This window comes from Mercenaria mercenaria, chromosome 4, assembly GCF_021730395.1.
Source record: "Mercenaria mercenaria strain notata chromosome 4, MADL_Memer_1, whole genome shotgun sequence".
Classification (NCBI taxonomy): domain Eukaryota; kingdom Metazoa; phylum Mollusca; class Bivalvia; order Venerida; family Veneridae; genus Mercenaria; species Mercenaria mercenaria.
The window spans coordinates 69,787,874-69,814,495 of NC_069364.1; the positions used below are offsets into that span (position 1 = coordinate 69,787,874).

Below are 26,622 nucleotides of genomic sequence, written 5' to 3' on the forward strand. Positions count from 1 at the left end.
GGCCAAGGATTTGTCAGAAATTTTATAAGGTTTTATACACCCTATTTAAATGTATTTAAAACACTTACTTAAAAGATATTAGATTCCTTTAAGGTTAATGTATGATTCCGTAAACACACTCGGCGGTTTCCGTCTAATTACGTATTGCCGTTTTGCAATTCGGCATTCTCCGCTCGTAGATGTAACTGAACGGGCATATGACTATACAAGTACTCCTGCGTAATGGCACAAATCAACTGTTTTACTGCATCCACGTTTTTGATAGAGTTAAAAGAACTCTCCTTAGTTTATTGGAACGGTATATAAGTATCATTCAGGTTTTATTTGTTCGCCTGATTGTAATTCTATGACAACTTGTTTAACTGTGACAATTTCACCATCCTCTATAGAACTGTGGAATAATTTAATAATATATGGTAAGTACTTGCCTATGGCGTTCTCCAAGTGAGGTCGCTCCCAGTATGCAATTGCATAAAACACACAAGCTAGCCAATGTCCTACTAGAGAGAACGTAACCATTAACAAAAGTAGTACGGCAGCACCATACTCTGCAAATTGTTCAATGCGCCTTATCACACGAAGTAAGCGCAGTAATCTTGCAGTCTTTAAAATACCTGCTATCGTCATTGTCTGAAATAAAAGTGGCAAAAACTTATTAGTCTTAAGTATTACTGTAGGTTTCTTAAATAACGTGAATTTTACGACAAATAGAACATCACTTAGGAGGATATAATTCTTGTAACTTTTGTCAAGCGGTTTTCGTTAAAATTTGATTAGTAATAATTTCCGATTTTCTTTCTCAATGTTCCTTTACTTTCAATTTGACTGTGCAAAATACATTATCATGTGCTGTTTATATTGTAACACTGTTGTTACTTTAGATATTTTGTGCACATATCATCTTTGAAAAAATGGTGTAGTTTTTCGTTTAAACGACAGTTTCTGTTAATTAATTTGACAGTGATTTACTGATGATAGACTGCTATAAGTATAAATCATTTTAGGCCGAAATTGAAAATCTTCATATTTGTTTTCCAACCCGTCACAGAATGTTTGTTTGAAGCAACATCACATATTCAATATTTTTTTTGGAGTATCAAATATTTTTAAGCGTTTTTTAACAAATAAACTTTGTATTTACTTGTTTTTAATAATCCCTTGGTCCAATACAGTGCTCAATTTGATATTAAATTAATACGAGCTTAATTAGATATTCACTTAATACAAGATTCATTAGATATATTCATTTAACCTGATGGTATAGTAATGAACAAACCAAACCATGGAGTTCAGTAATAATCGGTTAATAGGAATTATATATTATTAAAGGGTTTGCCGGACAGTAGTCAAAACTATTGCCTGAGGTCTTTTTGGTATATACTTTGGATTTGTGATTGACGCTTACTCTACACAATGCTTCCTTACCTCTTGTTTTTTATTTTGCGGCCCGGTATTTCATACACTAATATTTTTAGTGATTTTACGCTGAAAACGTTTCAACAAAATTTTTAATTTATTTCATGGTTTTCTTTGGCATGCAGTCTATGGCATAATTTATGAAAGAAAAAGTCACAACAAATCCGATTTAATGTAAATTATTCATATCCACTTAATCTCTGTCTGCTATTAAACGTGAAAAACGTGACATGTCCTAGATTCTAATACACGATGGTACTGATTTATTACTTCTGTCGTCATTTTTTGCTCAGATACATATAAGATGGTGTCGTATAAAGGGACATGCAAGACCCGATTTTGTCATCTCTTAATTCACATTGTCATCCTTATGGATTGATGAATTAGAACATTATTCTCATAAATATTAATAAAGCTGCAATCAAAAGCAAGATCACATTATTAACATATTAGTCATAAAAGAAATGTCATATTAGAACTTCTTTGATCCATTGCAATAACAGAGGTGTCTATTCCATCCCAATAAAACACTACGAAGTGCTGGTTTACAACGAGGATGGTTAATAAACTCAAGGAAATAACTGATTTACGTATTTTCCACACTTCCACGTTTCTCAGAATGTCACAGTGCAGTCATTTTTAGTCATTCCTTGTTAACGTGATGTTGATCACACAGTTTTTCTCCGGAAAGTTATTGGTCACTATATAGGAATAAAACGGTTCACCAAAATAAATAAAATGCAACTGAACATTTGGGTACTTTGCTGAATGAAATTTTATTATATACCTACAAATTTTCTATATCAATTTATGAAGTAAATACCAACGAATACGAAATTCTGTAATGTATGTTTTATACTTTTATGCAATTTTGTAACAATCCAAGTTTAAAAATGGATTTTACATAAAATTTCTAGTTTTGTTTCTGCGTTTTACAGATATTTGCAAAATGGATATTTAAAGAAACTGAACCAAACAACAATTTTTTTAAAAAATGTGTCCAGCTTCCAAGTCCATTTATTTCCGATTGCGCAACCAAGATATGCAAAGGTAGGTAATCTTAACTTTACACAACATTTCTATTGAGTTTTGTCTGTGAAATTTTCATTGTAAATCTGTGTCAATTATATTCAATAGTTCTTATATTTGTGTCATTTCTTAGGCAAAGAATGTTTACCTGGTAAACTTATAATTATGTTAAATATACCTCCATCTTGATTGTGCAACCAGAATTTAAAAGTACCTCTAGTAAACATCTATCATGTATTAAGCATTCAGTAAGCACAAATATGTGCAGATAATCAAATATTCGTAGAAACCAAAATTGATTGACTAAAATCAGATCAACCACCTTTGAAACAGATTTTCAGATTAAATTACCAACTTTTAAATTGGATACCCTGATAACCCTGAATATGTAGTTTTATCTGTAAAATAATTATTCATGTCAAGGCAGCTAAAGTAGGAAAAAAATCAAGGTAGGTCAGCCAAATTCGGAAAATTCACGGCAGGTCTACTGAAGTTGAAAAATGCAAGGCAGACAAACGAAAGTCAGAAAATTCATGACAAACTAGCTGAAGTGGAACATTTGTGACAGGCTAGCTAAGCTCGAACATTCATGGCAGGGTAGCTGAAGTGGGGACATTTATGGCAGACTAGCTAAAGTCGGAATATTAAAGGCAGGCTAGCTAATGTCGGAAATTTTTAGGCAGGCTAAATTTACGGCAGGTCTACTAAAGTTGGAAAATGAAAGGCAGGCAAACGAAAGTCAGAAAATTCATGACAGGCTAGCTGAAGTGGGAACATTCATGGCAGGCTAGTTGAAGTGGGCACATTCATGGCAGACTAGCTGAAGTGGGAACATTCATGGCAGGCTAGCTGAAGTGGGAACATTCATGGCAGACTAGCTGAAGTGGGAACATTCATGACAAGCTACCTGAAGTGGGAACATTCATGGAAGACTAGCTAAAGCCAAAATATTAAAGGCAGGCTAGCTAATGTCGGAAATTTTATGGCAGGCGGATATCAAATTTTATTAATAGATAATGAATTTACAGCATATTTAGAACATTATTCTGATAAATATCTGTGATGCTTTTATCAAAACCACGATATTTTCTTTATCACAGTAATAATGAGTTTAACCTCTTTGATTTTATACATTTCAAGAGTTCAGTATCTAATTACTATAAAACACGACTGTAATGATCGGTAGTCAAAAGAAATAAAACCCAATTATTTGTCGTGTTTCGCCACATAAATTCCAAGTTGGGTCCCTGTCACAAATTGACATACGGGCCTTATTTTATCTGTAGTGTAAATGCAGGTATTGCATCATCTTTTTGTAAATTTTTGAGTTATTGAGGTAAATGTCAGATTTCACGCATGAAATACCTCTCATGTTTTTCTGTATTTCATAACTTAAATTTCCATGTAAATTTCATTAAATTCTGTTCAGTAATAAGAAAGTTGATATTTTATAAACTTCAGTAATTTATGTTTTTATCCCCAAAACCACTATAATGGGCCTCAAATTGTCAATTTAAATTCGCGCCAAAGTAGTTAGATTCCCCGGCTATATCGTGAATCCCGTGAAAATAGAAATAGTAAGAGTCCACGGCTTAGCCGTGAATCCTATGAAATTTAGTATTTGGCGGGACATTATCCTTTAAATAGACTGGACTAGATATGCCTTGCGCACACCATCTTACGACTTTATAGACGAATCTATGTCTGAATTATTTTCTTGCTAGAAATTTATGCTCGATCGAGGTAAGAAATTTATTTGTTAGATTTTTGTATGATTTTTGCATTACGATTTTTATTTGGTAAATTTTTGTTCATTCTACAGAATTCTGTAACATTTACTTTTCGGCATATGATTTTTGCTAGTTTCGGTATGTCAGGATGATTTATTAAATTTTTCAGACTTTTGTAAATTATTTCGAAAGAGGAATCTAAAATGTTTCATTTATATAAGATGTAAAATTTGTACTGAAATTTGTAACATGATATTTATAAAGTACTTTGTTTCAAAAACTTATGTCAAACATTTTGTTAATTATGGCACGCCATTACTGCATTGTATGGTTATGTATAAATCTATATGGCAAGTCTAGTGCCATGTTTGTAATATGTTATTGTAATTTGTAATTGTGTGCCAGTCTATAGCACATCTAATTAATGTCCGTTGTAGTGTATGGCATTTGATATTATATAGATGCCAACTATCATATAACGTTTGATTTATATTGAATTTTGTTAATTTGTAGTTGTAAATAATGGCTGCAGTTTATCATGTCCGTATCTATAATGTTTCATCATATACTTTTCATATCTTTTTCATACTTTAACTTTAGTCTTTTAAGTAAGTAATTTTTGTAATAATGGAAGTAATAAGTGACGTATTTTAATCATGTGACGTCTGAACTTAGTAGCACATATATTTTGTATAAGTAGCACGTATTATTTATGGGAGCCTACGGAGGTATGGTGTACCCAAAGGAGCAGTTTTATGCCCTGACTTATTTGTTTTGCTATGGTGCTTACCATATGTTATATATTTTAGCTTCTTCCGCCAGACGATTTTTCCTGGTGATGTCATAACCCGGAAGTACAATGCCCGAGGTTCACTTGTCTTCACTCGCCTGGATGTGATATTCCCAGCGCAGAGCTTTCGTCCCATGGTTGTGCCGTAAACCGCAAAGACGATGATTTTTGTTATCTTCTGAAGTCAGCTCAGGGATGCAATCACCTACCACCATAGGGAGCCAACACGGAATCAACGTATTCACGGTTTAAAGGGACTGTATTTTGAATTTAGAAGCTATGTTTTGTTTGTGCTACTTAAAGTTCACAATTACATTAAAGACCTGTGTCACGTTAGATTAGAATGGACTATAAGAACTTTTGTATCTAGAGATACTGAACTTTCTTTTTTTTTTTCTTTCTTATAATCAGTTTTTTTTTTCTTTTCATATCTATTCATTGTTAATAATCATCTTTTGTAAATAAATTTGTAAATATTGTAAAGGGTGTTGATTTGTTCTGATGGTTACTGTCGCCGGTACGGCCTTTCCTGTCACAGTCCCATTAACGAGGCAATATAGATATCGCGATGTGGTATACATCAACGCAGCCATAAGTCTCTGCGTGTGTTATTAGCTACTCGTGGTACAACTTTCCATGAATCTTATCAAGACAGTGTAAAACAGTATTTCATCCTTAAAGTGTTTCAATGGCCAATCTTTTTCTTACGTCCGTCCCCAGGTAGTGTATTGTTCTAATACAAAGTAATTGCGATCATGTTCAATTTTCAGTAGATCAAAAACAACAAAAATTACTAATGGCACAAGAGTCTCTCATATTTATGATAATTTAATGTCATGACACATAAGTGGAAATGTCTAGACCTCTGTCTTGATAGAATAGTTGCATTTTTGGCAAAATACTAAACCCCTCTACACCGGATACCCATCTAAACCGGACTAAAACTCGGTCACAATGTCTTCCGGTTTACAGGGCTTCTACTGTTCATTATCCATATGGGAAAATTAGACCCATCGATTTTTCAGACGAGTGAAAATATTTTATATAGCGCAAGGAAGGAGCCCTTTACTTTATTTAAATTCATGGAAAAAGTATTATAGGTATTTTAGCTTTGCAAACGATGTGATAATATTCAATGCATTGTCTTTCTTATGAATATTTTATTTTAAAAATGAATTTAAAAGAAAATGGTCTTTTTTGCGTATACTTTATATCTGTCTATCTACAATTAGAAATATAGTAAAATATGGATAATTTGCTGAAATTTCTTCTGTTTAACAAAGAATAAATAGATTCTTATGTGTGCTTAAAGACCTTTGCAAACGACTTAGTAATCTATATTCATTTAGCTATTGTTTCATACTAATTTCAGTTTTCTAGGTGAAGAAGAAAATGGTCTTTTTAAAGCATTTTGCAGATGAGTATAGGTTTTTTTTCCTTATCGGAAAGACTCGAACATTCTCGTATGTTTCCGTCAATTCTTACGGAATTTAAGCTCCTTAACGGTAAAGACTGATATCTTCTCACCCGCTAAACAGCACACATGTACGGATTTATAAATTAGTGGACGCTCCATAATATGATTTGTTTACAGCCAATAGTCAATTTTAAACAGCTTGAGGATCGAAGTTCAAAATTTAGAAAAGAAACGTTGAAATTTAAGGCGGCATATTTTGGGCAAGTTAGAAGTAGAAAATCAAAATTCAAATTTTGAAAGGATGATGTTGAATTTCGCTTACATTGAATTTCGCATAGACTCGGAAATCGAAATTAAAATAAAAAGAATTCGTCGAATTTGAAATTAGATCCAGCAGGATCACCGAAATTCAAATATTTTGAAGGGAGCGGTCGTCCATGGGTCGTGGGTTCGAGCATCCGTGAAAGGGGTCACGACCATGACTTCTCATATGATACCAGTACTGGGTTTTCCCGGAAGCTGGCTGTTTAAAAATAGTTTCACATTCAATACCAGTTTTAAATTCGATTGCTTCGAAAATTCTAGCATGCTTAAAATATAATACCGAGAATAATCTATTTAGATTTTTTACAAGGAGCTGTGTTCAATAAACGCTTGATGCCCCCGGTGGCATCCTTGTCGATACAAAGCAACATAAATCCAAAACAAGGTCAAGCTCAAGGTCAAGGTCAAACGGAGGTCAGGTGATGTCTGAAGATGAGGAATGGTCCTAGGTTACATCTGCATTAGTATCAAGTCATTCTAGTAAGGGGTATTGATGCTGGACGAAACGGTCCCATTTGGTTAACCTCGTACAGACGGACGGACGGACGGACGAACGAACGGACGGACAGGACAATCACTATATGCCTCCCGCATCAGTAGACGCAGGGGGCATAAAAACTTGAATTTCGATATATCCGATCTTGCACGATTTTTAATCTTTGAATCTTGTGCAGATCGCAGTTTCAGTATTATACTGAAATTCAGCTTTTCAAAATTTGAAGTACGATTTTCGAGATGGCTCGACACTAATTGCTTGCTCGATATTTGACTTTTTCATTTCAATATCAATCTTGGAACAGGCTGTTCATTCAATACGGGATCGAAATTTGGCTTTTGGAATATTATAAATTTCGATCTTGAGCTGGCCCGAAATTAAAAGCTATTTTGCAATTTGACGTTTTTCGATCTTCAGGTATAGATCAAAATTCGATAAGTTATGAAGTTGAATTTCGATCTTCGAGCTGGCATAAAATTCTAAGCTAGTTGGACACCGCTCACGACATAATAATAAATGTGCAGTTATTTGATTACATAAAAACTACTTAAAATCTTTATTTCATAATCATGAACATCAAAGAAAGTATTATAAAAGCGAGTTTCCATCTGATTGTAAGAAAGTATAAATTACTTTTGGAAAGTCATTGTTTGGTTTTATAATAATGTGTTTGTTGAGAATACCGTTATAAATGATATTCTGATTAAACCACCAATAGCCATTTAGATTTCTATTTTCTAATCTATCTTTGCAATCACTGTAAATTAGACTTAACAATATTCCTAAATCCATATGATCAAAAGTATTAATGTAACCGTACATTGGCGAAGAAGGGTTAGACATCGGCCTGAAACACGGAGTAGGCCGAAAACTAGCGAATAGTCTCGACAGCCGATTTACCTGGCCAAACGTATTATCGGTTTTTGTGGTGATTTTCACGATGGGTCTAATTTTCCCATATGTCTTCGAATGTAAGTAAAACTATGACATATTGAATGTTTTACAATTGCGTTAGTGTCTCATGCTGTGTAGATTATCATGCTCTTCGCATTAATTTTCAAACTCATGAAAAGTGAAATGAACGTCACCCTAAACTTTAAAAAAATCCCATATTGCTATTTAAGATTTATCCTTTTCATCTGTTTCATGTTCGAACGTAAGTGAAGAATGGGTATCCACAATACGCAAATTTGCCAATTAGCCGAATGAGGACTGGTCTTATTTACTAGTATTCCCTCAGAAATATTTATAACATTTCATAATACCATACTAACAATCTAATAATTGTCTCATGAATATTGATCAATTTTAAATCAAAATCACAAATTTATAAGATATGAGAGAGATGGCATTCGGACATGTTCTGACACATTTGCATTCCGATTCCTATAAAGCGACGCAATAATGAATGTTTTCCGAAACGAAGTTCATAAAAAGTCAAATAAATTCCAGAGTTTACGCGTTTTGTATTATTTTGTATTCAGACGACGTCGATACAATTATAAGACTGTCGCCAAGTTGAGGAAATAGAAATGTTGCAGAACGACTGTCATTTGCTGTGATTGACAGTTGTTTTCAGTTTTTCTCACACAAATGTTACTTGCCCCATTGCTGAATGAATAAAAACTGTTATTCGAACGTTGCGGCAGTATTGCTGGCTCGACTCGATGAGACAGTATTACGATAAGATTTTACTATGAAAACTGACTAGAACGCCGAACATCTCCAATTCCTGGCTCGTTTATAAAAGGTGATCGATAGGAAGCTGGCTTACCAAAGCCATAGTGTCCTACTAGGCCGCAGCCATCTTTAATGAACGGAAAAAGCTAGATGACACTCAAAGGATCAATCTATCGCAAGTAGAAATTTTTATCAGTTGCAGAAACAAGTTTAACAGGTAGGGACACTTTGGGTAACTGAGCCAGTTGAGCACTTACAAGCGTGCGTATTTGAAAAAAAATGCCATTGAGATATTTTAACACTGGAAATATTTCAGGGACTGGATACATATATATATTCATTTTAGGCAGAATGATTCATATTTCTTCTATTGTTAATAATGAGTGATGACAATAATTGCATCGGGACTATGTGGACACTTCTCTAATATTAAGGTAGTACTATAAACGTTCCTAGACCCTTTTGCAATGGCATATCACTGTAGGCTCCATCCCTGCCCTCTCAAGAGCTAAGCTAGCCACTTTCTAGCTTTTTAAAAAGCTATACTTGTTAAGTTTTTATTTTCCATATGCTTCGTGCTAAAACGGAAGTGCTAAATTGAATTATGGTATACCTACGGTATGTTCTATTTACAGAACACGAACACACGCTTTTATAGTAGTCCTCACTGTCGCTTGTTGACAGTAATGCGCCAGTCACAAATGGGGAACAGTCGCCGGACGGCGAGTATCTGAGGGAAAACCGGCCAAAATATCTCGGTGGTGCCCGTACGTCGGCAAGTGCATTTGGACGATGCCATCTTAGCTTTGGCTCTTCGGACGGCGCCCAGGAAATGTGAAGAGAAAAGTAAAAATTCAGCGGCGACCGGACGATTGTTCGTCTCCGGAGAGCCCATATAGTCAAAGCATTGTCCGAACGCCAGAAAGGGCCCGGTCGGCGCTTGTTACCAATTCAAATTGTTTGGCAAAATGTTATTAAATGTGAATTTCTCAGTATAACTTATAAAAAACTTGATACCGGTGCAGCTACATAAAATAACATCTCCACAAGTTCTAAGAGTTACAAACACTATCTTTAATTAAGTATAACTTACGTCACTCGTTCCGGACCCGAAGAGAAGAAGATCAAATGGCATAGCGGCTATAGTGTCAATGACAAACCATCCTTTCACGTAATTAATTGCAATTTTCTTCTGATTGGTTACCACCTCTCCGTTTTGGAGATACGTCGTCCGAAAATTGATTAGAATATCCGCAATGAACATCAGGTCAACTATCAAGTCTATAATTACAAGTGGGTTGGCTGTGGAGGATTCTGGACTTTCAGTCCGGGTTACAGAGTCTCGATTTCGTTTCATGGTGGCGTCTTCCTCGTTTAGTAAGAAGGCTGTCTGGTAGGGAGTGAAGACTGCAGTGTACAGCACAAGTATAAGAACTACCCAATCCCAAACTGCCTTGAATGGGCTGAAAGATAGAACAAATGTCTAAAGTTATAATATTAAAAAAATAGCTGTTCTATGCAGGTCACCTTTCGGATCACCACTGAATGTTGCAGAGAACTTCAGAATTTTTAATTGTGTGTGTATTTAAATTTAACACATTTAGTTGAAAGATTTAAAAGGTTAAAAGGAAGACTTATTTTTGTCTCAATTACACAAATAAAATTGTACTGTTTTACTATAAGTCCTTTTCAATCATTTTGAGAACATTTTCCCTTGAAATAAAATTTAATGTCAGATAGACAGGTAAATAGAACGTAACCTCACAAAACAGTTGCATGCACTGTTTGACAGAGGTGACGAAAAAGAAAACTCTGTATAGACTAAGAATACAGACAGAAACATTTATATTGTGGGAAATAATAAGATTAAATATGTCTATTATGTATCCTTAATGAATATGCAACATCATAAAACAACAGTTTTATTCAACTTTAGCCAACTGAAGGCCCTATGCATGCTTAACTACAAAATGAACATATCAATTTAATGCTAGTAAGTTATTGATGAAGGGACAGAAAATCGTCAGATCAGTACTCTTTAGGTGCCAGTCAAAGGAGCAAAACGATCTTGCGGCAGCTGCTTACTTAAGACAAGTAGAAGTAGGAAAAACACTTCGATTTTGGGAAACTAGCTGATTGGTTGCTTTACGCAAATAGCCGCTTAATACAAGTGGCTACTAAGAAAGGGTTCAACTGTATTTGGTATTTCTAGTAGTACATGTAGTACTTCAATTACCTGTAATGAAGTATGATAAACTCTGGCTGTTGTCTCTTATATGCTGCACTGAGATTCTGCACTGGGTCACGTGTTGTTGGGGATTCTGAACCTCCGGAATGATCCTCGGCCTTGGTTTCCTGAAAGTACAGGGTCGGCACATAAATTAGACATCAAGTTATACTCTTACCTAGATCATTTACCTGCAAATAAAATTATAATAAGTACCAGAATAAAACCAACCGCTGATTTCTAATTTTATACAATATTAGTACATGTATATGTTTTGATTGAAATAAATGATTAACAGTTATAGGCACTGGAACTGAAAATACAAACTTCAAGTAGGAACTATCTATTTTAGATATATGTGTAGCTAACTGCATAAAGTACATAGACTGAAAAAAAAATTATTTTCTGAAAAAAATTATTTGAGCTGAAAAAAAATGATCCCGGGTAAAATATTTGGAAAAAATGGAGACAACTCCACTAAGACTTTATGGTAGGTTTAGGTGGCTATTGACCTAGTACCTCATGCAAACTAAGCACTTTTTACCTCTAGGCAGGGAAAAAGCATGTATAATTGCCACAAAGATTAGCAATCTGAATAGAAAACTGTGTAAAGATCAAATAAGTTAATGCCCTGGGGAAAGTGTGACATTTTTTGTGGTGAATTTTTTTTTAAAAAAAAAGGTCAAAACCCACAGAATTTCACAAGGTAAAATATGTTGAAAAGGCTACTGCTGGAAAGATGACAATCTCAACTACCCATATATATGCGTCAAAGTATAGGACAAATATCTAGAAATATGAGAAAATCAAAGAAATCAATTTCATGACTGTTAGAGGCATTAATGTCTTATCATGCATAGCATTTAACATAGATAGGTTACTCTTCCATTGCATTGATATAACATGGACAGGATTAGATTAGCAAACGGTGTTCACTCAATAATTTCACTATATAAACAGAGATTGTTTCTCTTTTGTAAAGAGGGCTTAGGGTTATCATTGACAGGATATTTTCATTTTCGTTATATTTTTCCTTGTCAATCACTCAGTTTATACATTTTCTGATCAGTTAGATTTGCAACCGGTGACAAGAATTAAAAATTGTATTTGGATATAGAGGATATTTGTTTGTTTTAGTGTAAGATCGAAATATATTTCACCGAGTGAACACTATAATGCAATATTTTCACGAGTGGCGCAGCCACGATTGAAAATGTAAATTATGGTGTTCACGGGTGAAATATGTTTCTATCTTACACTGAAACAAACAAATTTTCTATTTATTTTATGCATTTATTTACGGTTTAAACCAACTTATATTCAGTTAGTCTGTGCAACGTCGCGTGCATCGCATCATAACGTGATAATGTCGTGACGTCAGGATGTCTTTGTAGAAAAACTATAAATAGTTCTATTACGTTTTCTGATTTTTTTAACATTTTTGTTTGATAAAATGTAAATATTTATGATCCTTTTATTATTTATATACATATTTACCTTTGCTGAAGAATATTTTGCAAGGAATTTCGTATCATTTATAAATCATATCATTTCGCATTCAAATGTAGTACCGTACCAGTGAGAAATAAGAAAATATCAATTTTATTTCACTGATAAATTTCAGTATTTCACAGAAGAGTATAAAATAAATATATTTATTAACACGTTTCAAATCCAAACTATTCGCAATCACAAATTCAGCGAAACATATCTGGCGCATTTTCTATCTTGTAAATATGTGGAACATTTTCATTGATGCAATTAAATGACAGTACAATGTATAAGCAACTTCTTCATTTTCATTATCCGCTGAAAATGATTTATCAGCATGGTTTCAACGTGAAGCCATTCTCGCTTTATCTTTATTTTCATGCATGTAAGACAATAAGCGTCCAGCGAATACGAAGTGATCAATGAGTATCATCAATTTGTATATAATCTGGCTGCTTTGAGTTATTGCTGGTTTTGCTCAAGCTGTATAATCAATTGACCAAGTCTCTTGTTGGCAAATACCATAACATGGCAGAAACGCCTTTAAGGTGGCAGATATGCGTGTGTTGTTGTGTCATTGTATATAAACCAAACGATAATTTTCATTCGAAAAATGTCAGTGTACTAAGAGGTAACATCAATTAAAAAAAGTCGTTTTCCATGAAATTTTTATCAAAACGGTAAATCTGAAAGTGAATTTAGTATCAGAATAGTTACTGTGTTTGCTTTCTAAAGAAATATATCCTTTGGTACTAATGTTTTTGATGACAAATTGTAACGAATGTAGCTATCTTACGAAATTGTCTGTAATAAAAATAAATTAGCGTGTAACAACATATTTTTGTTAGATACCTTGTATCAACAAATGATCCTCCTCTGTCGGTTTATTTAGAAAAAAATAAGAAAAATAACTAATAATTCCCTGATGTTTTTCTCAATGCTATGAATTTGTAATTGTGCGTCAAAATAGGGTTGACTTATGGTACATTTACTTACAGAAAAAACTTTATAAAATTTATTTCTGTCTGGAACTGAGATGCGATATTTCAGATAATTTCATTTACACGACAATTTTGCAAGGGAAAGCACCACTATTTTATTCTTTCCTCTTATTTTAAGGAACAATTTGGACACGTGGCGCCTAGGTGCTTTCCAATCCCCTGTACAAAATCAATTTTGTTATCATTAATAAGACATAAATAAGAAAAGTTCGGCTAAGTAGGCACAAGATGCCCGATCCAAACGTAGCAACAGAGTCTGGTGTGAAAATATTGTGCAATGAAAGATGAAACGAATATAAATATTATTACAAAACTCCAAAAAAGTAATCAATTTGCAAATGATGAAAATATATTCCTTCGCACTTGCAGTGGACTACGATAGTACATCCAAAGCATTTCTTTGTCACATGAATTAATACATATTATTAATATCTTTTCTGTCAGACATCATCATCATTACCCTTGAAAACTCATTGAGCATTTAGCTTCAGGCTGGAATTTTCTGTAGCTGGACTTGCCAACACTGCATTTTCTTTTGCATAAGTGATTATTATATTAGCTTCAACATCATAGCGTTGCTATTTTGTTTATATGCATTTTAATATAGAATTGTTCATTTCGTACTTCATATCGTAATACAATGTGGTTATATTTTGTACAATATGCCATGCTATTCTAATAATAATGTATAATAATAAAGTCACGGCCTTATCCCATTTAATCGTACTTAATATTTATTTTCAACAGTCAGAAGCGACAGTTCACTCGAACTAACATAATATTTTAGATATATGATTTGAATCCATATCACTTCTCATTATGGTTAAAAGCCGAATTAGAACATGTTTTGATTTTTGGCTGCTGATGTCTGATAATAGCACAAGATAGAACGTACAAAAATCTAGAAAAAAAAAACAATAACAAAAACAATAACAGTAAAAAACATGATTTGATATACTTCGAAAAGCTGCATTAAAATTTAATATTTTATTCTAGGTTTTTGTACGTTCTATCTTGTGCTATTATCAGACACCAGCAGCCTGTGTTTCTGTATCATTTGCGATCTCCTAGCTCTTCGATTATTGTATACAACCCTCATGAATATAAATATTGCCAATCTCCTTTCTGATATGCCACTAGACAAGAAACTGTCATACGTCACTGCGATGCAGCTAACTGAGCTGCTGCACGCCGATAAGACGTCTCAAGTAGAGGGAAAGAGCTAAAGTAACGCCATTTATTTGACAACTAGTTAATTGTGATTTTTCATCACGCATGAAAATGCAAAGAGATACGTCCGTTTGCATTAATGATGTCAGGACAGATTATTTTATCGGAGCCACATCCACAGAGATGTTTGGAATTGCTGTAATTTGTGATGAAGAGAATCATTGGTTTCGTGTTGATTCGATTTAATCTTTGTAATAATACATTGCTTAATAAGACTACGCACTGGAATTCATGAATACATATCTCTGTAGGTGGTTTAGACTGACAACCAATTTGATTGTCATAATTAAATACACATAATTCATTTATAAATGAATATGTAGATGGTTGCCATTTTCACAAAAATACATAGACAATGTCAATCAAGGCGAAGCAAACACAAATGAACACATTTAGGATCCAAACAAGGATGTATCAAGAGAAATATGTTAATTTCCCCCCGTATGTTCTTAACATATTATTATATGTGTTTGTTTCAGAATGCGAGAAGCTCTGAATATATTGATATATGTATTAGTCATCGAATCCTGACGAATCGGATAGTCAAGACGATTCTGTAATAAGATACATGTTGCATTTTTGTCGTAAACTACATGTAGAACGAAGTATTATTCGATACAATATACTGGATACAGACCAAGTATTATTCAATTTATAAATTATACAAGTAGTAGGGACAAAGAAACATGTAGTGAAATTTAAAATATTAAAACCGTGCTTGCTCGTTTTCGATAACCATAATTACATTGAAGGTTCTAGGTCGTGACGTTCTTTGTGACAAAGGCGTGATATTTTATGATAGTTTTCCTTGTCTCCTGCGCCGATGTCCGCTTTTATCAATTCTATTTCTATTTAAAACTCAATCAACGCTCTATGATATATTGTGGTCAGCTGCTATCATCAATGACTTTGTGTAAATCATCATGATCCGCTGACTATATCAAATTATTTGTGCTGAAATGTTTAACACAAAATGCCCGTATATACTGATAGAGACACGAAAGTTATCTTGAGACTGATTTGTTTAGATAAATTAATTTTCTAGATTGCTTAAAGTGATTTCTTCTCTAGAATGTCTTCCAATTGCTCATTGAAACAAGTAAAAGCTACGTGTCTGCAATTTGACAATTTCTGTTAGTTTTACGTGGCAGTGTTTAATGTAGATTTCATACATTGAAAGCTGCATGGATTTGCATTACCCCGAAAATCCATCCAAAAGCTGATTCTTTATTCATTTCAAAAACATATCAGGCATTGTATTTCTTTTGAAATCTTGGTGTTTTAAACATTTCCATGGTTCTCTGCATAATAGTTATACCCAGTCACTTTTTGTGTATGTCTCTTTCACAACGAATTTTCAGAGGGTTTCGGTTCTACCAACAAGCTATAAGTGAGTCACTTTACACCATTTCAACCGAATCATATGTAGGAAAAGCTTTGGTTTTTCGATTTGTAATTATCGGTACATTAGATATGTAACATCAGCGACATTCTGCAATATTCCTGTACTTTTTGACAAGCACGTGGCATGAAATATTTGATACTTCTTTTTTTGACAAAATTAAACAGCTCGTCCAGTGTTGTTCTCCGAAGAGTGGCAATGATGTGTTATTGTGTAATAAATCGATAAAAAGTCTACCTGTTGACAATACGTTTAGAATATTTCAGCTGACCAATCTGTCTGTAACACGCTCGGGAGTTTTCTTGCTGTATAACATCTTCCAGACAATTGTATCTTCTTGATGTGTGATCTCATTTTTAGTCATATGTAATTCTTGGAATAATCTTATTAGTCCTTCGATATAACAGTAAGAATACTAAACGTCTTGTTTTGAATTCTACGGGATAGTCTAGCGTGTTTGTATGTCAGAATAATTTGTATATTTGATATATTGATGACGTAACATATAAGCACAGATAGTGCTTGACTCCTTTTTTATTGTTTCATTGCCATAAGTATTGTTGAACTGCTGTTAATAATAACATTTGGGTCATTTGTGGCTGATTTGGGTTCATTATGTCGATAGCTGGATCAGGGAACCTGGTATTTGATAGAGCAGGTACTCGATGTAAAATACTATATATAACTTTGGACCAATCAGAACATGTTCTATAAATAGCACCAATCAAAATTTACGTCTGCTAAAGTATAAATAGGTAGATGGATGACAGAGAATTCATTCTGTATCCGGCAATCGAAGAAGACACATCGATGAATCAACTAATGATTTATCCAAGTACCTTGATAAGGAAGTTATTGCAACTACCCAGTCAGGGCGGGTAAACTAAAATTAATTAATAAATTAGAAAGAAGACGTTTGAAGTTCATAGACTAAACAAGAGTTGAAGAATTTCAACAAGGTTTCGGGCTATAGGGCCAGCGCATAGGAGTTTTACCTTAGGGGTAGTTGAATGCTTTAGACGATAGCAAATATAGGCTGAGCATCGGAAAGCTGAGATAGAGACCCAGAGTTTGGTAATCTACAGAGATAGTAGGAGAGTTCCAGCTAACAGACACTTCAGCGTTATTGGCGAAGTACAGCAAAGGCATCTGGGATATACCTATATGGTAGTTGAATGCTACATGTGATAGCATATAGGCGTTGAGCATCCAGGAGTCAGGGCAATCATACTGAGTTGTAACTTCAATTAAGAGTACAGAGGCCGAGCATCTATGCGATAGGACTCCTATGTTGGTGATTCAAAGACATTGTCTGACGGGAACTTCAACAAAAAGACCAGTCAAGTATAGAGTCTCCAGCCTGTAGGAGTTTGAGCTAATTATTATTAATTGAAGATTGTTAGTTTGAAACATTTAGTGATTAGCCTGATCCCTGAAATCATCTAGCTCATAATTGAAAATCATTTACGAATCATTGGTACACGAATTATTTAGGCAAGGTAGCCAGAGGAAAATTTATGTATGAGATATTTGGTCTCACATTTGTTTAATACACCATTTGGTCTCACCAGCTATACGTTTTAACAAAGGACATTCTACATCGTTTGTCAGCTAGTCTAAGACATAGTCACCTTAGCGATTGGACCCATTTCATTGTTCAACATAATAAAGGCGTAGGCACTTCCCTGAGTCATATAACTCGTATCCTGACATTGTAGCTTAAACAATAGAAACGGATACTACAAACAGATTGCATAAGCAGTTTAACTAAATATGAGATGCTGTGCAATTGTGATACTTTTTGTAGTATTTCGATCTGATTTAGACATTAAATGTGTAATAACAGTTTTGACATGGCAGTGTTAATGTCATCAATATCACAAATTCAGAGAAACAAATGGTGTAATTTATACGAAAGCAAATGATTTATGTCTGAAATTTTCTCTATTCAGTCACTATAGAAATAAGATCGTTGAAGACCAAGATAAACATAGTATTCCCTGACTGACAGAATCTTGGTTTCATCATCCAAACATCAGTATATTTATTCCAACTCACTGCAATTTAGTCAATTAATAATGCTAAATCCGATGGTAGGAAGCAATGTGTTGTAACAGTTTTCATCAGCACATTATTAATAAAACAGCAAATCCTTAAATGCTGAGAATCTATTAGTGAAAAGGAGCAAGGCAAAGTATATTTGAGCTATAATATTATGTTCTCTTTCAAAATTGCAGGTGCTGTTATTTGTAGAAGTTTTTTTTTTCAAATACTGTAAACACAGAACAAAACGCGATAGATATATTATCGCTTATTCATTATTAATTAGTTTATAACTATTTTGTAAAGAAATAGTTCGCGTGAAAATCGGATGATGATTATTTAAATGGAAAAAGTGTACGATTACCTATCAATTAAGGCTACTTAAGACTGCCTCTAAGTTTCTCGAAATTTTGATCACCTGCAATGCCTGATATAATAGTAGTTCATTTTCTTATAAGCCAATCGTTTATTTATTTAAGAGGAAATATTCACAACATTTTTTCTCAAATACAGATTTTTGCACGAAAGTTTGTTTGATAGAATGGAGACTATGCATTACTGTCAGTTTCGTTGATTTTACGGAGTAAGTAGTTTCAACAATATATTTCCAGGGGTCAATGCCGTTTTACTATAGTATGTTTTCTTTAAACAACCGCAGCCCAAGTGAAATTATTTGTACGACGTATTACCGCCCGAGTGTATAAACAGTGTTAAAATACGGGTTTGCTATAAATTATTTCAATTCTAATATGCCTTTAATCTATAACAGTAGATAAAATATAGTAGCACTTTTTCTTGGTCGCAACAAAATCTTTGACGTCACCGCGCGTTAACGTGACGTCATCCTAGCGTAAGCGTGTTTTAACAGAGACAAGCATGTTAGAATTAATATTATAACAAAGGTTCTAAAGAACCTACATACTGTTGAGTCGTTATTTCAAGCGTTCAAAGAGACTTTTAGTTTGTATTTATGACATCAACAGACTATTTGCAATAACTTCGTATCAACTGTAGTCATAATATTTTTCAAACAGGAGATCTAATTTGTAGTTAGTCCAACCCGTTGCGTAATTATGACTTTCATTTCATTTCAGTTTGATATTATGAATTTATACAACTAGAAACAAGTCATTTTACATATAACGTTACTTTGAAGTAATAGGGTGGTATTTACTGCATGTTTATCTTTTTTATACTATGTATTGTGAACAGAGATAGGCCTACAGCAGTTATGTTTCTCTTAGACTAGTTAGCTGAGAACATACAACCTCTGCGTACAGCCTAACTAAATACTAGAATTTTAGTCTGATTGAATATTGATTACAGGTGATGTGTAATGTCACAATCAACTTTAAAGATGTCTTTTTTTATAATTGTTAAGTTAGTTCGCATTTATATGCTTTCTTTAACATCGGTTACGCTTCTTTATTATGTGTACTAATTCGATGAAACACTGAAAAACTAAACATATGATATACAGTAAGTACTATTCATCTTACCTTCCTGCGTAGAAAATTGTAAACACTAGCAAACAGCGTTGCTGACCTCTGCATTACAAGGTTTAGTAATAGTTACGCTATTAATTTTCGTTTTAAGCTAACACCTTCAATTAAATATACCAACTACATGTGTTTTTATAGCCTTTATTTATTGTCAGCTTGTCTTAACATTCATAAATATATCATAAAAATGTACACGTTGGTAACACTTTCAGCATCTAACCCGTTCATGAGGATTGCAGTGATTTTATTTTTGCAGTGCATATTTAGAAAACGCACATAGATATTCCATGTCAACATGTTAATGCTGAACGACAGGGTTGCATGTAAAACAATATTTATTAGATAAATGATCGGCTTAGTGTTTTAGTCAGATATTTTCCAGTTCTTTCTTACGTTGTTACATATATAAAAGCAGTAACACAATTTTGATAAATATCAATATCATATTCAAGATATCAGCAAAAAATCCGATACACATGTCAAGTAATTTCACCGCTGCACATGTTACTACTGTTGCAAGCCTCTAAGATTTCGTTGACTTCTGTATGAAGAGGAAGAGGCATCAGAACCATAGTTTTTTTTTGACAGTCGATTATGTATGGCTTATACGAAGTTTTTTTCTTTCTCTCTCGTGTTTTTCTTTTTGCTGCAATGCTTTTACGTGAAGTACAATATGTTTTGCATAACTAAATTTTAGAATATTATTGTCATTAGTATTGTTATCCATTTGAATTGCTAAAGACGGGATTTACTAACATCTGAAAGAATAATATATATGAAGATTAAAATTATGTAGCAAAAATGCTGACAGATGCTCGCACATTTTTGATCGTATTAAAAGCGTTTGCTATTTTATTGTCGCCAAAATATGGAATTGGGATTCAATGTTATTTGCGTAATAACGTATGGTATATGTGACGTCCTTTTAATCGTTAATTTCAGCAATGTAGCTTTACTACTATTCTTATCTGAAGTATGTCTCACAAAATAAAGAAAAATTCCAGATACATTGTATTTTACAACCTACAAATATATCTAGATATTCAACATGTCTCACAAAATAAAGAACATTTCTACATACATTGTGCATTTTAGAACCTACACATATTTCAAGATACACAACAATTCTCACAATATAAACAACAATTCTACATACACTGTATTTCACACATATATCTTGATATACAAGCTGAACAACCTTTACTGGCGTATTTTTAAATAAAATCAAACTTGAACTCGTATCAAATTTATAGAGAACAAGATGAAATCTCAAAAACAGTGTTGAAACTTGAGTTTAAAATTTAGTGTAATCATCTCGGCATCTTGTCATTTATTCCAAATTAAATGTGTCGCAATGCGATATGGCAATGCTGCATTTTTAGATTGATTCTCAAGCTTAGTTTCAAACCTAATAACTCAGTGTTACAAATGATCTTAATTCCACCTATGTCTATAATGGTAGCAATGTCACTGTTTGAAACAACTTTGCCGTAATGACAATATATCTTATACTTTGTCAAATTATTGGTGAAAGACAAATGACAGCAAACTCACTATTTGAAACAGCTTAGCCGCTTTGACAAATCTAAAAGTGCATCCAATACTTTTGTCAAACAAAGGTTTGTAACAGTAATTGTTTGATCTACACACTAAACCTAGATTAAACTTATATATTATACCAATAATTTTGATGAATGAAACCTCAAGGTATTGGTTAACAATTATAAAATAGAAAAAGTGGAAACTTCACAGGTCGCTCAACACGACAAAATTGAAAATGTTGCAGGCTCGGTTTGATTGAGCCTGTTCATGGACGGTAGTGGAAATGCATGCTACCGTCCACGCCCTCTAGCCCCAGGTTGAGCAGAACTCAACATTTACACATGCTAAAAGTACAAAAAGCAATTAAGAGACATCCGCAGATGTATTCAAACGGCGGTGAACATGGAACCTTCAATGATACACGGGTTGTGGCGTGTAATTCCATGAAAAGCGGCGTTTGGTCCCCAGATAAAGTAATGGGTTTGCCCCAAACGAGAAAACAATGGGCAGAAGTAAACAAACGGGAATTTAGAAAGGGGATCTGAGGTTATGGAGCCTGCATATCACAGGAACTGTCAAAAGACAAATTTAAAAAGCAGGCACCATATCCAAGGGGTGATCATACAATACCCAAGGCTATGAAAGCGAGAGTATTGGAACCACCCTGGCCGAAATAATCATGCTGAGAAACTAAACAGTACCATTAACACGACATAAAAGTCGTGCCGAACGATCTGAGAAGGCCCTGATTGAATGTGCGGGGAGATTTTTACGGCCGCCACACGGCACAAACAACGTAAAACACAAAATAAAACTGCCAATAACGTTTTTTTTTTTCTGGCGAGCCTCAAGTAAAAGGGTTTAATCGGACAGAAACTTAGCTCCAACACTGAAAAATTATGGTCGAGTCCTGTGAGAGTGTTTTAAATTTTGCTCTCTACATTAAAAATTAACCATGGGGCAAAGTAAAACCTACCTTCATTCCTTCCATAGTATGTAAGCGCAATAAGGAACTTTTACCGCATTTAACCCAGTATTTTCAAATATATGTCTAACCCTGCACCCTTTCGTATCAGTGGTAAAATTTATTATTAACAGCAAGAAAACAAATTCTGCTTTTATAGAATAAATCAATAAGTCTTGAAAAACAGTTTAATTTTTACTAGAAAAAAAAAGAAATATAAAGAAAAAATGTTTGGTCCAAGTGGGGCTTGAACCTACGCCCTCATGAAAAAATAGTCAAAGTACGTTAATGGTAGGAGTTGAATACTCTGCAAAAAGGAGGTACACTTTTACGGGTACATTACCTTAACGCAAGCACGGCCGACGGTCTAGAATAGAAATACTGTAGGAAACTCCTGTCCAACTCCTTTAAATGATGTATGAAATGACAGTAAAAGTATGTTTCAACAAATCCGATTCAGCTTTTAACAGACCATCAACATTTTGTAACTTGGCGCTTCTAACAACAGGACGTGGACGCCAAGTAAACGTAATATATATGCATACCTATATGTATCGGTTAACGTTTCTAACTAGATTCCTGTTATATAGTCTGTAAATATTGAAAATGATAGTAAATAGCGAGACCTAAAGTGAAAACATCTCTTATCTTGTTACTGTAACTTGATAAAATTTTATTAAATATAAATGACATTTTAGAATTTTAACTGCGTTAGCATTTATTAGCGACAATCCTTGAAAGAATAAAGCACTTTGTTCTGATTGAGGGCATGATAATGATGATATAAAAAAATGTCTTTGATATATTATATGCTAAATAGTTACAGTTTCACCAAAGTACAGTTGTGACAAATATGATCAGAATTTGGTTTCTGTAAGTGAAAGGTATAAAGATTTTCTGATATAGATGTGATACAAATGCAACATTTCGCCACAAATGAAGATTTAATTTTAGCAAAACAAGTTTGAAGAAAACACCGAAGTTTTTTTTAAAAATACTAAATTAGAACTATAACAAGCTTTCTTAATTCTTTCATCATCCTGGTCTCACGATTAATACAAACAATCCTCATGAATATATATTGAATTTCCACTTGAATACTTTATTTCCGTACACTGCTTAACGTCACTGCGATGCAGTCAGCTGTTGCATACCAATAAGACGTCTGAAGTAGAAAGCCGACATCGCTCAAAGAGATCATCAGCTTGACAAGGCAATCTGACAGACAGCTAAATCCCCGCCGCTGTTATGGATAGTGAAAGGGATGATGAAAATCCTTCTAGGAGTTTAGGATATACATTGCGGACACAAAATGGAAGGCTCAAACCTTTGACAGGACACTGAGTTGTGACCTTGACCTTGACTTTGAGTCGACATGGCTGACTCATAAGTTCTGCATATTGCCTTGATAAGGTGATTATTTGACCCAAGTTTCATGAAAACCCTTCAAGTGGTTAAGGAGATACAAAGCGAACAAAAATGGAAGGCTTAAACCTTTGACATTGAGTTGTGACCTTGACCCAGAACCGACATGGCTGACTTTCGAGTTCAGCGGACACAAAATGGAAGGCTCAAACATTTTACCTTGAGTTGTGACCTTGACCTTGAGCCGAAATGGCTGACTCATAAGGTCTGCACATTGTCTTGATGAGTTGATCATTTGAACCAAGTTTAATGAAAATCTTTTAAGGGGTTTAGGAGATACAGTGCGGACACAAAATGTTACGGACAGACGGGAGGACGGAAAGACGGACAAACGGAGACCATTCCTATAACCCTCACCACACGTAGCGGGGGATTAAAAACCAGTTACTTGCGGCCAGCCTTTAAAATGCAACGTACTATATCCGTCCGTATCACTGATGTCAGGAAGAATTCCGTGCCACTTGAATAGCTATGATTAAAGTTAAGAATGTTCGAAACTAAAGACATACACTTTTCATTATGAACACACACACACACACACACACACACACACACACACACACACACACACACACAAACATACACACATAAATAAAAAAAATATGTGCAGAAGGAAATGCAATGTTCCAAGACGTTGAGTTGACTTAATAGGTGTGAGTCATCTGATAACGCACTATTATCATTATTATTAATATTCCTGGCAAGAAGAACTAACATTTTTTCCGAATTCAAACGCAAATTCAATGTCAATGGAAACCTACTCGTACAGAAACTTAATAGACGTGAACTTGTATCACCAATTTGTATATCATCTATATATGCTGACTGAATGCTTGATCACACGAGCTGAAGTGTTAACGGTGTTTAATCGTCTGCAAAGATGAAGTCACAGAAGTTATCTTGAGACTGATTTGTTTAGTTGAATTAGCTCTCGAGAGTAATTCCTTCCATAAAATATATTGGTACTTTGTATACAAATTGCCCATGCAACATGTCCAAGACATAGCTGACATGGCGTATTTCATAAATACTGTGTTTTAATAAGATATAATTATGTCATTAAAATAACATAGGTAGTCAAATGTGTTACTTTAAAACTGTTCAATACAAGGATAACCATCTAATAGAAGGAGAAACGTTCACCTTAAATAAAATCCTCCAACACTCACTGGCGCATGTATACCCGAATGCATGACAGAATACTTTGACAAAGTAAATAACTAGACAACGCCGTATAAGCAAACATGTATAATCGTCTTTAACAAAACCTTCATTGGGGACCAAAACGCATTCGTAATCTCCAGTATGTCATAAAGTAACCTAAGGTTGCAAGTCTTTATATTTACAATCAGTTATTTTGTCACTAAAGACATAGTTGAACAGGAACAGCCAGCAGTGTATGCAGGGTCGTGTACGTCACACTAAAGTACATTGTACAGTCTGATACAGGCCGACAACAACAACAACACAAGGAAACACCATGTGATACGCCTTGAAAAGGTGCATGACATTTATAGACATGGCATTTCTTAATGTTATGCATCCCCAAGCTTAAGAAAAAGGAAACATTTAACTTAACTAATTATTTTCATGTAGATGTTTCAGAAAATCGGTAGGTTCATGACTTCGGTCTTGTGGGCGTATTGTTTGATTTCAAAATGATCAGGTTTTGTTCTTCTGCTTGATTGTACATACTTTTACATTCATGATTTTTTTAAAATCAAATGGAACATGTAGCGATCAGCTATACAATAGTTGTATTAGTACATAAATAATGAAACATACATGTACAATACAAGTATATAATGTTAGGGAAATTTTAATGAAAGAAAGTAATTCTTGGATTAATTCATGTAACGATTTTACGCGTAAGTAGTTTTCTCGTATTCAACAGTTGTAGTTGCAATTAATAATTAAGAGAAGATTTTATTCTTGCAGTCTATTTCTAATGAATAAACGTGCACTAATTTAAGTGCAGTACAAGGATGTTTCATCGTTAAAGATAATGTTTAACAAAAATAGCCTTGCTTTCTTATACTGTTACTTCAACTGACACAGGTACACATATTCTCTTCAATAACTGTAATTAGAATGTATCTGATGATAATTAGACGACCTGAAGTAATCAGTATCCACTACCTAGTGCTTATGTTTAAAATATGCACTTCGCAATTTCAGTCGTTTTCCATTCCTGGGTTTAAACATTAAGAGAGTCACTTTTTTATTTTTTGTATTCTTCTTTATTTTCCCTTTACTCAATTTTTTTGCTTGATATGATTCGGACAACTGTAAACAAATCTTTATAGTTTTAAAGAAAAGTAATAACTTGAACATGTTAGGAAGGACAATAACAAATAGTATTATCTTATTTTAATTTATCCAGACATCTAATTCTTTTGGACATCTTAAGATTAATCTTTTGATATTGCACTTAAAATAATATGGTATAAATATGGCACATGTATTATTTTTGATAAATTTGTTTTAGATATTTCGAGTATTTTTGCTGTAAGACGTAAATGTATGTGTTTTATTACCGCAACAAAGAACAATGTTGATTTATTTTTATCATATTGCATAGATTTGGAGCTTAAAATTTCAATTTGAACTGTGCTAAATGTTTTCCCCTTGAAATACGAAAAATGTATGAAATGACTATTTTTACAATAGGAAATACATAATGTTGTTGTATAGAAACATACCACAAAACCTGTTTACTTAAGAGAAAGTGAAATTGTCTAGCGAACATAGTTTGGTAATCCCTAATCATACCCATTGAGAGGATTGAAAAAAAATAAAAATTGGAAGGATGCTTGCTATGATACTTACTTGCAGGATAACACAGTCATGTATTTAACAGTCCTTATACAGTTTTCTTTTAATTTTCGTATTTCTATCCCATGCTTTGACGCA

General features: G+C 33.8%; 1 protein-coding gene and 1 long non-coding RNA gene across 2 annotated transcripts in view; one reads left to right on the forward strand and one right to left on the reverse strand.

The window, feature by feature from the left end:
- Nucleotides 1-26,622, reverse strand: part of LOC123553485 (potassium voltage-gated channel subfamily H member 7-like) — an 84,822-nt gene that overhangs the window by 24,907 nt on the left and 33,293 nt on the right. Inside the window, exons 2-4 of the mRNA XM_045343186.2 lie at nucleotides 11,119-11,237; nucleotides 9,976-10,345; nucleotides 429-630 (exon numbers count right to left, since the gene is read on the reverse strand). Of these exons, the coding sequence (XP_045199121.2) occupies nucleotides 429-630; nucleotides 9,976-10,345; nucleotides 11,119-11,237 (691 nt within the window). The remainder of the gene's footprint in view (nucleotides 1-428; nucleotides 631-9,975; nucleotides 10,346-11,118; nucleotides 11,238-26,622) is intronic.
- Nucleotides 3,716-5,448, forward strand: LOC128556443 (uncharacterized). Its single transcript, XR_008370671.1, has 2 exons — nucleotides 3,716-4,188; nucleotides 4,985-5,448. It is a non-coding gene; the product is annotated as an uncharacterized LOC128556443 (long non-coding RNA).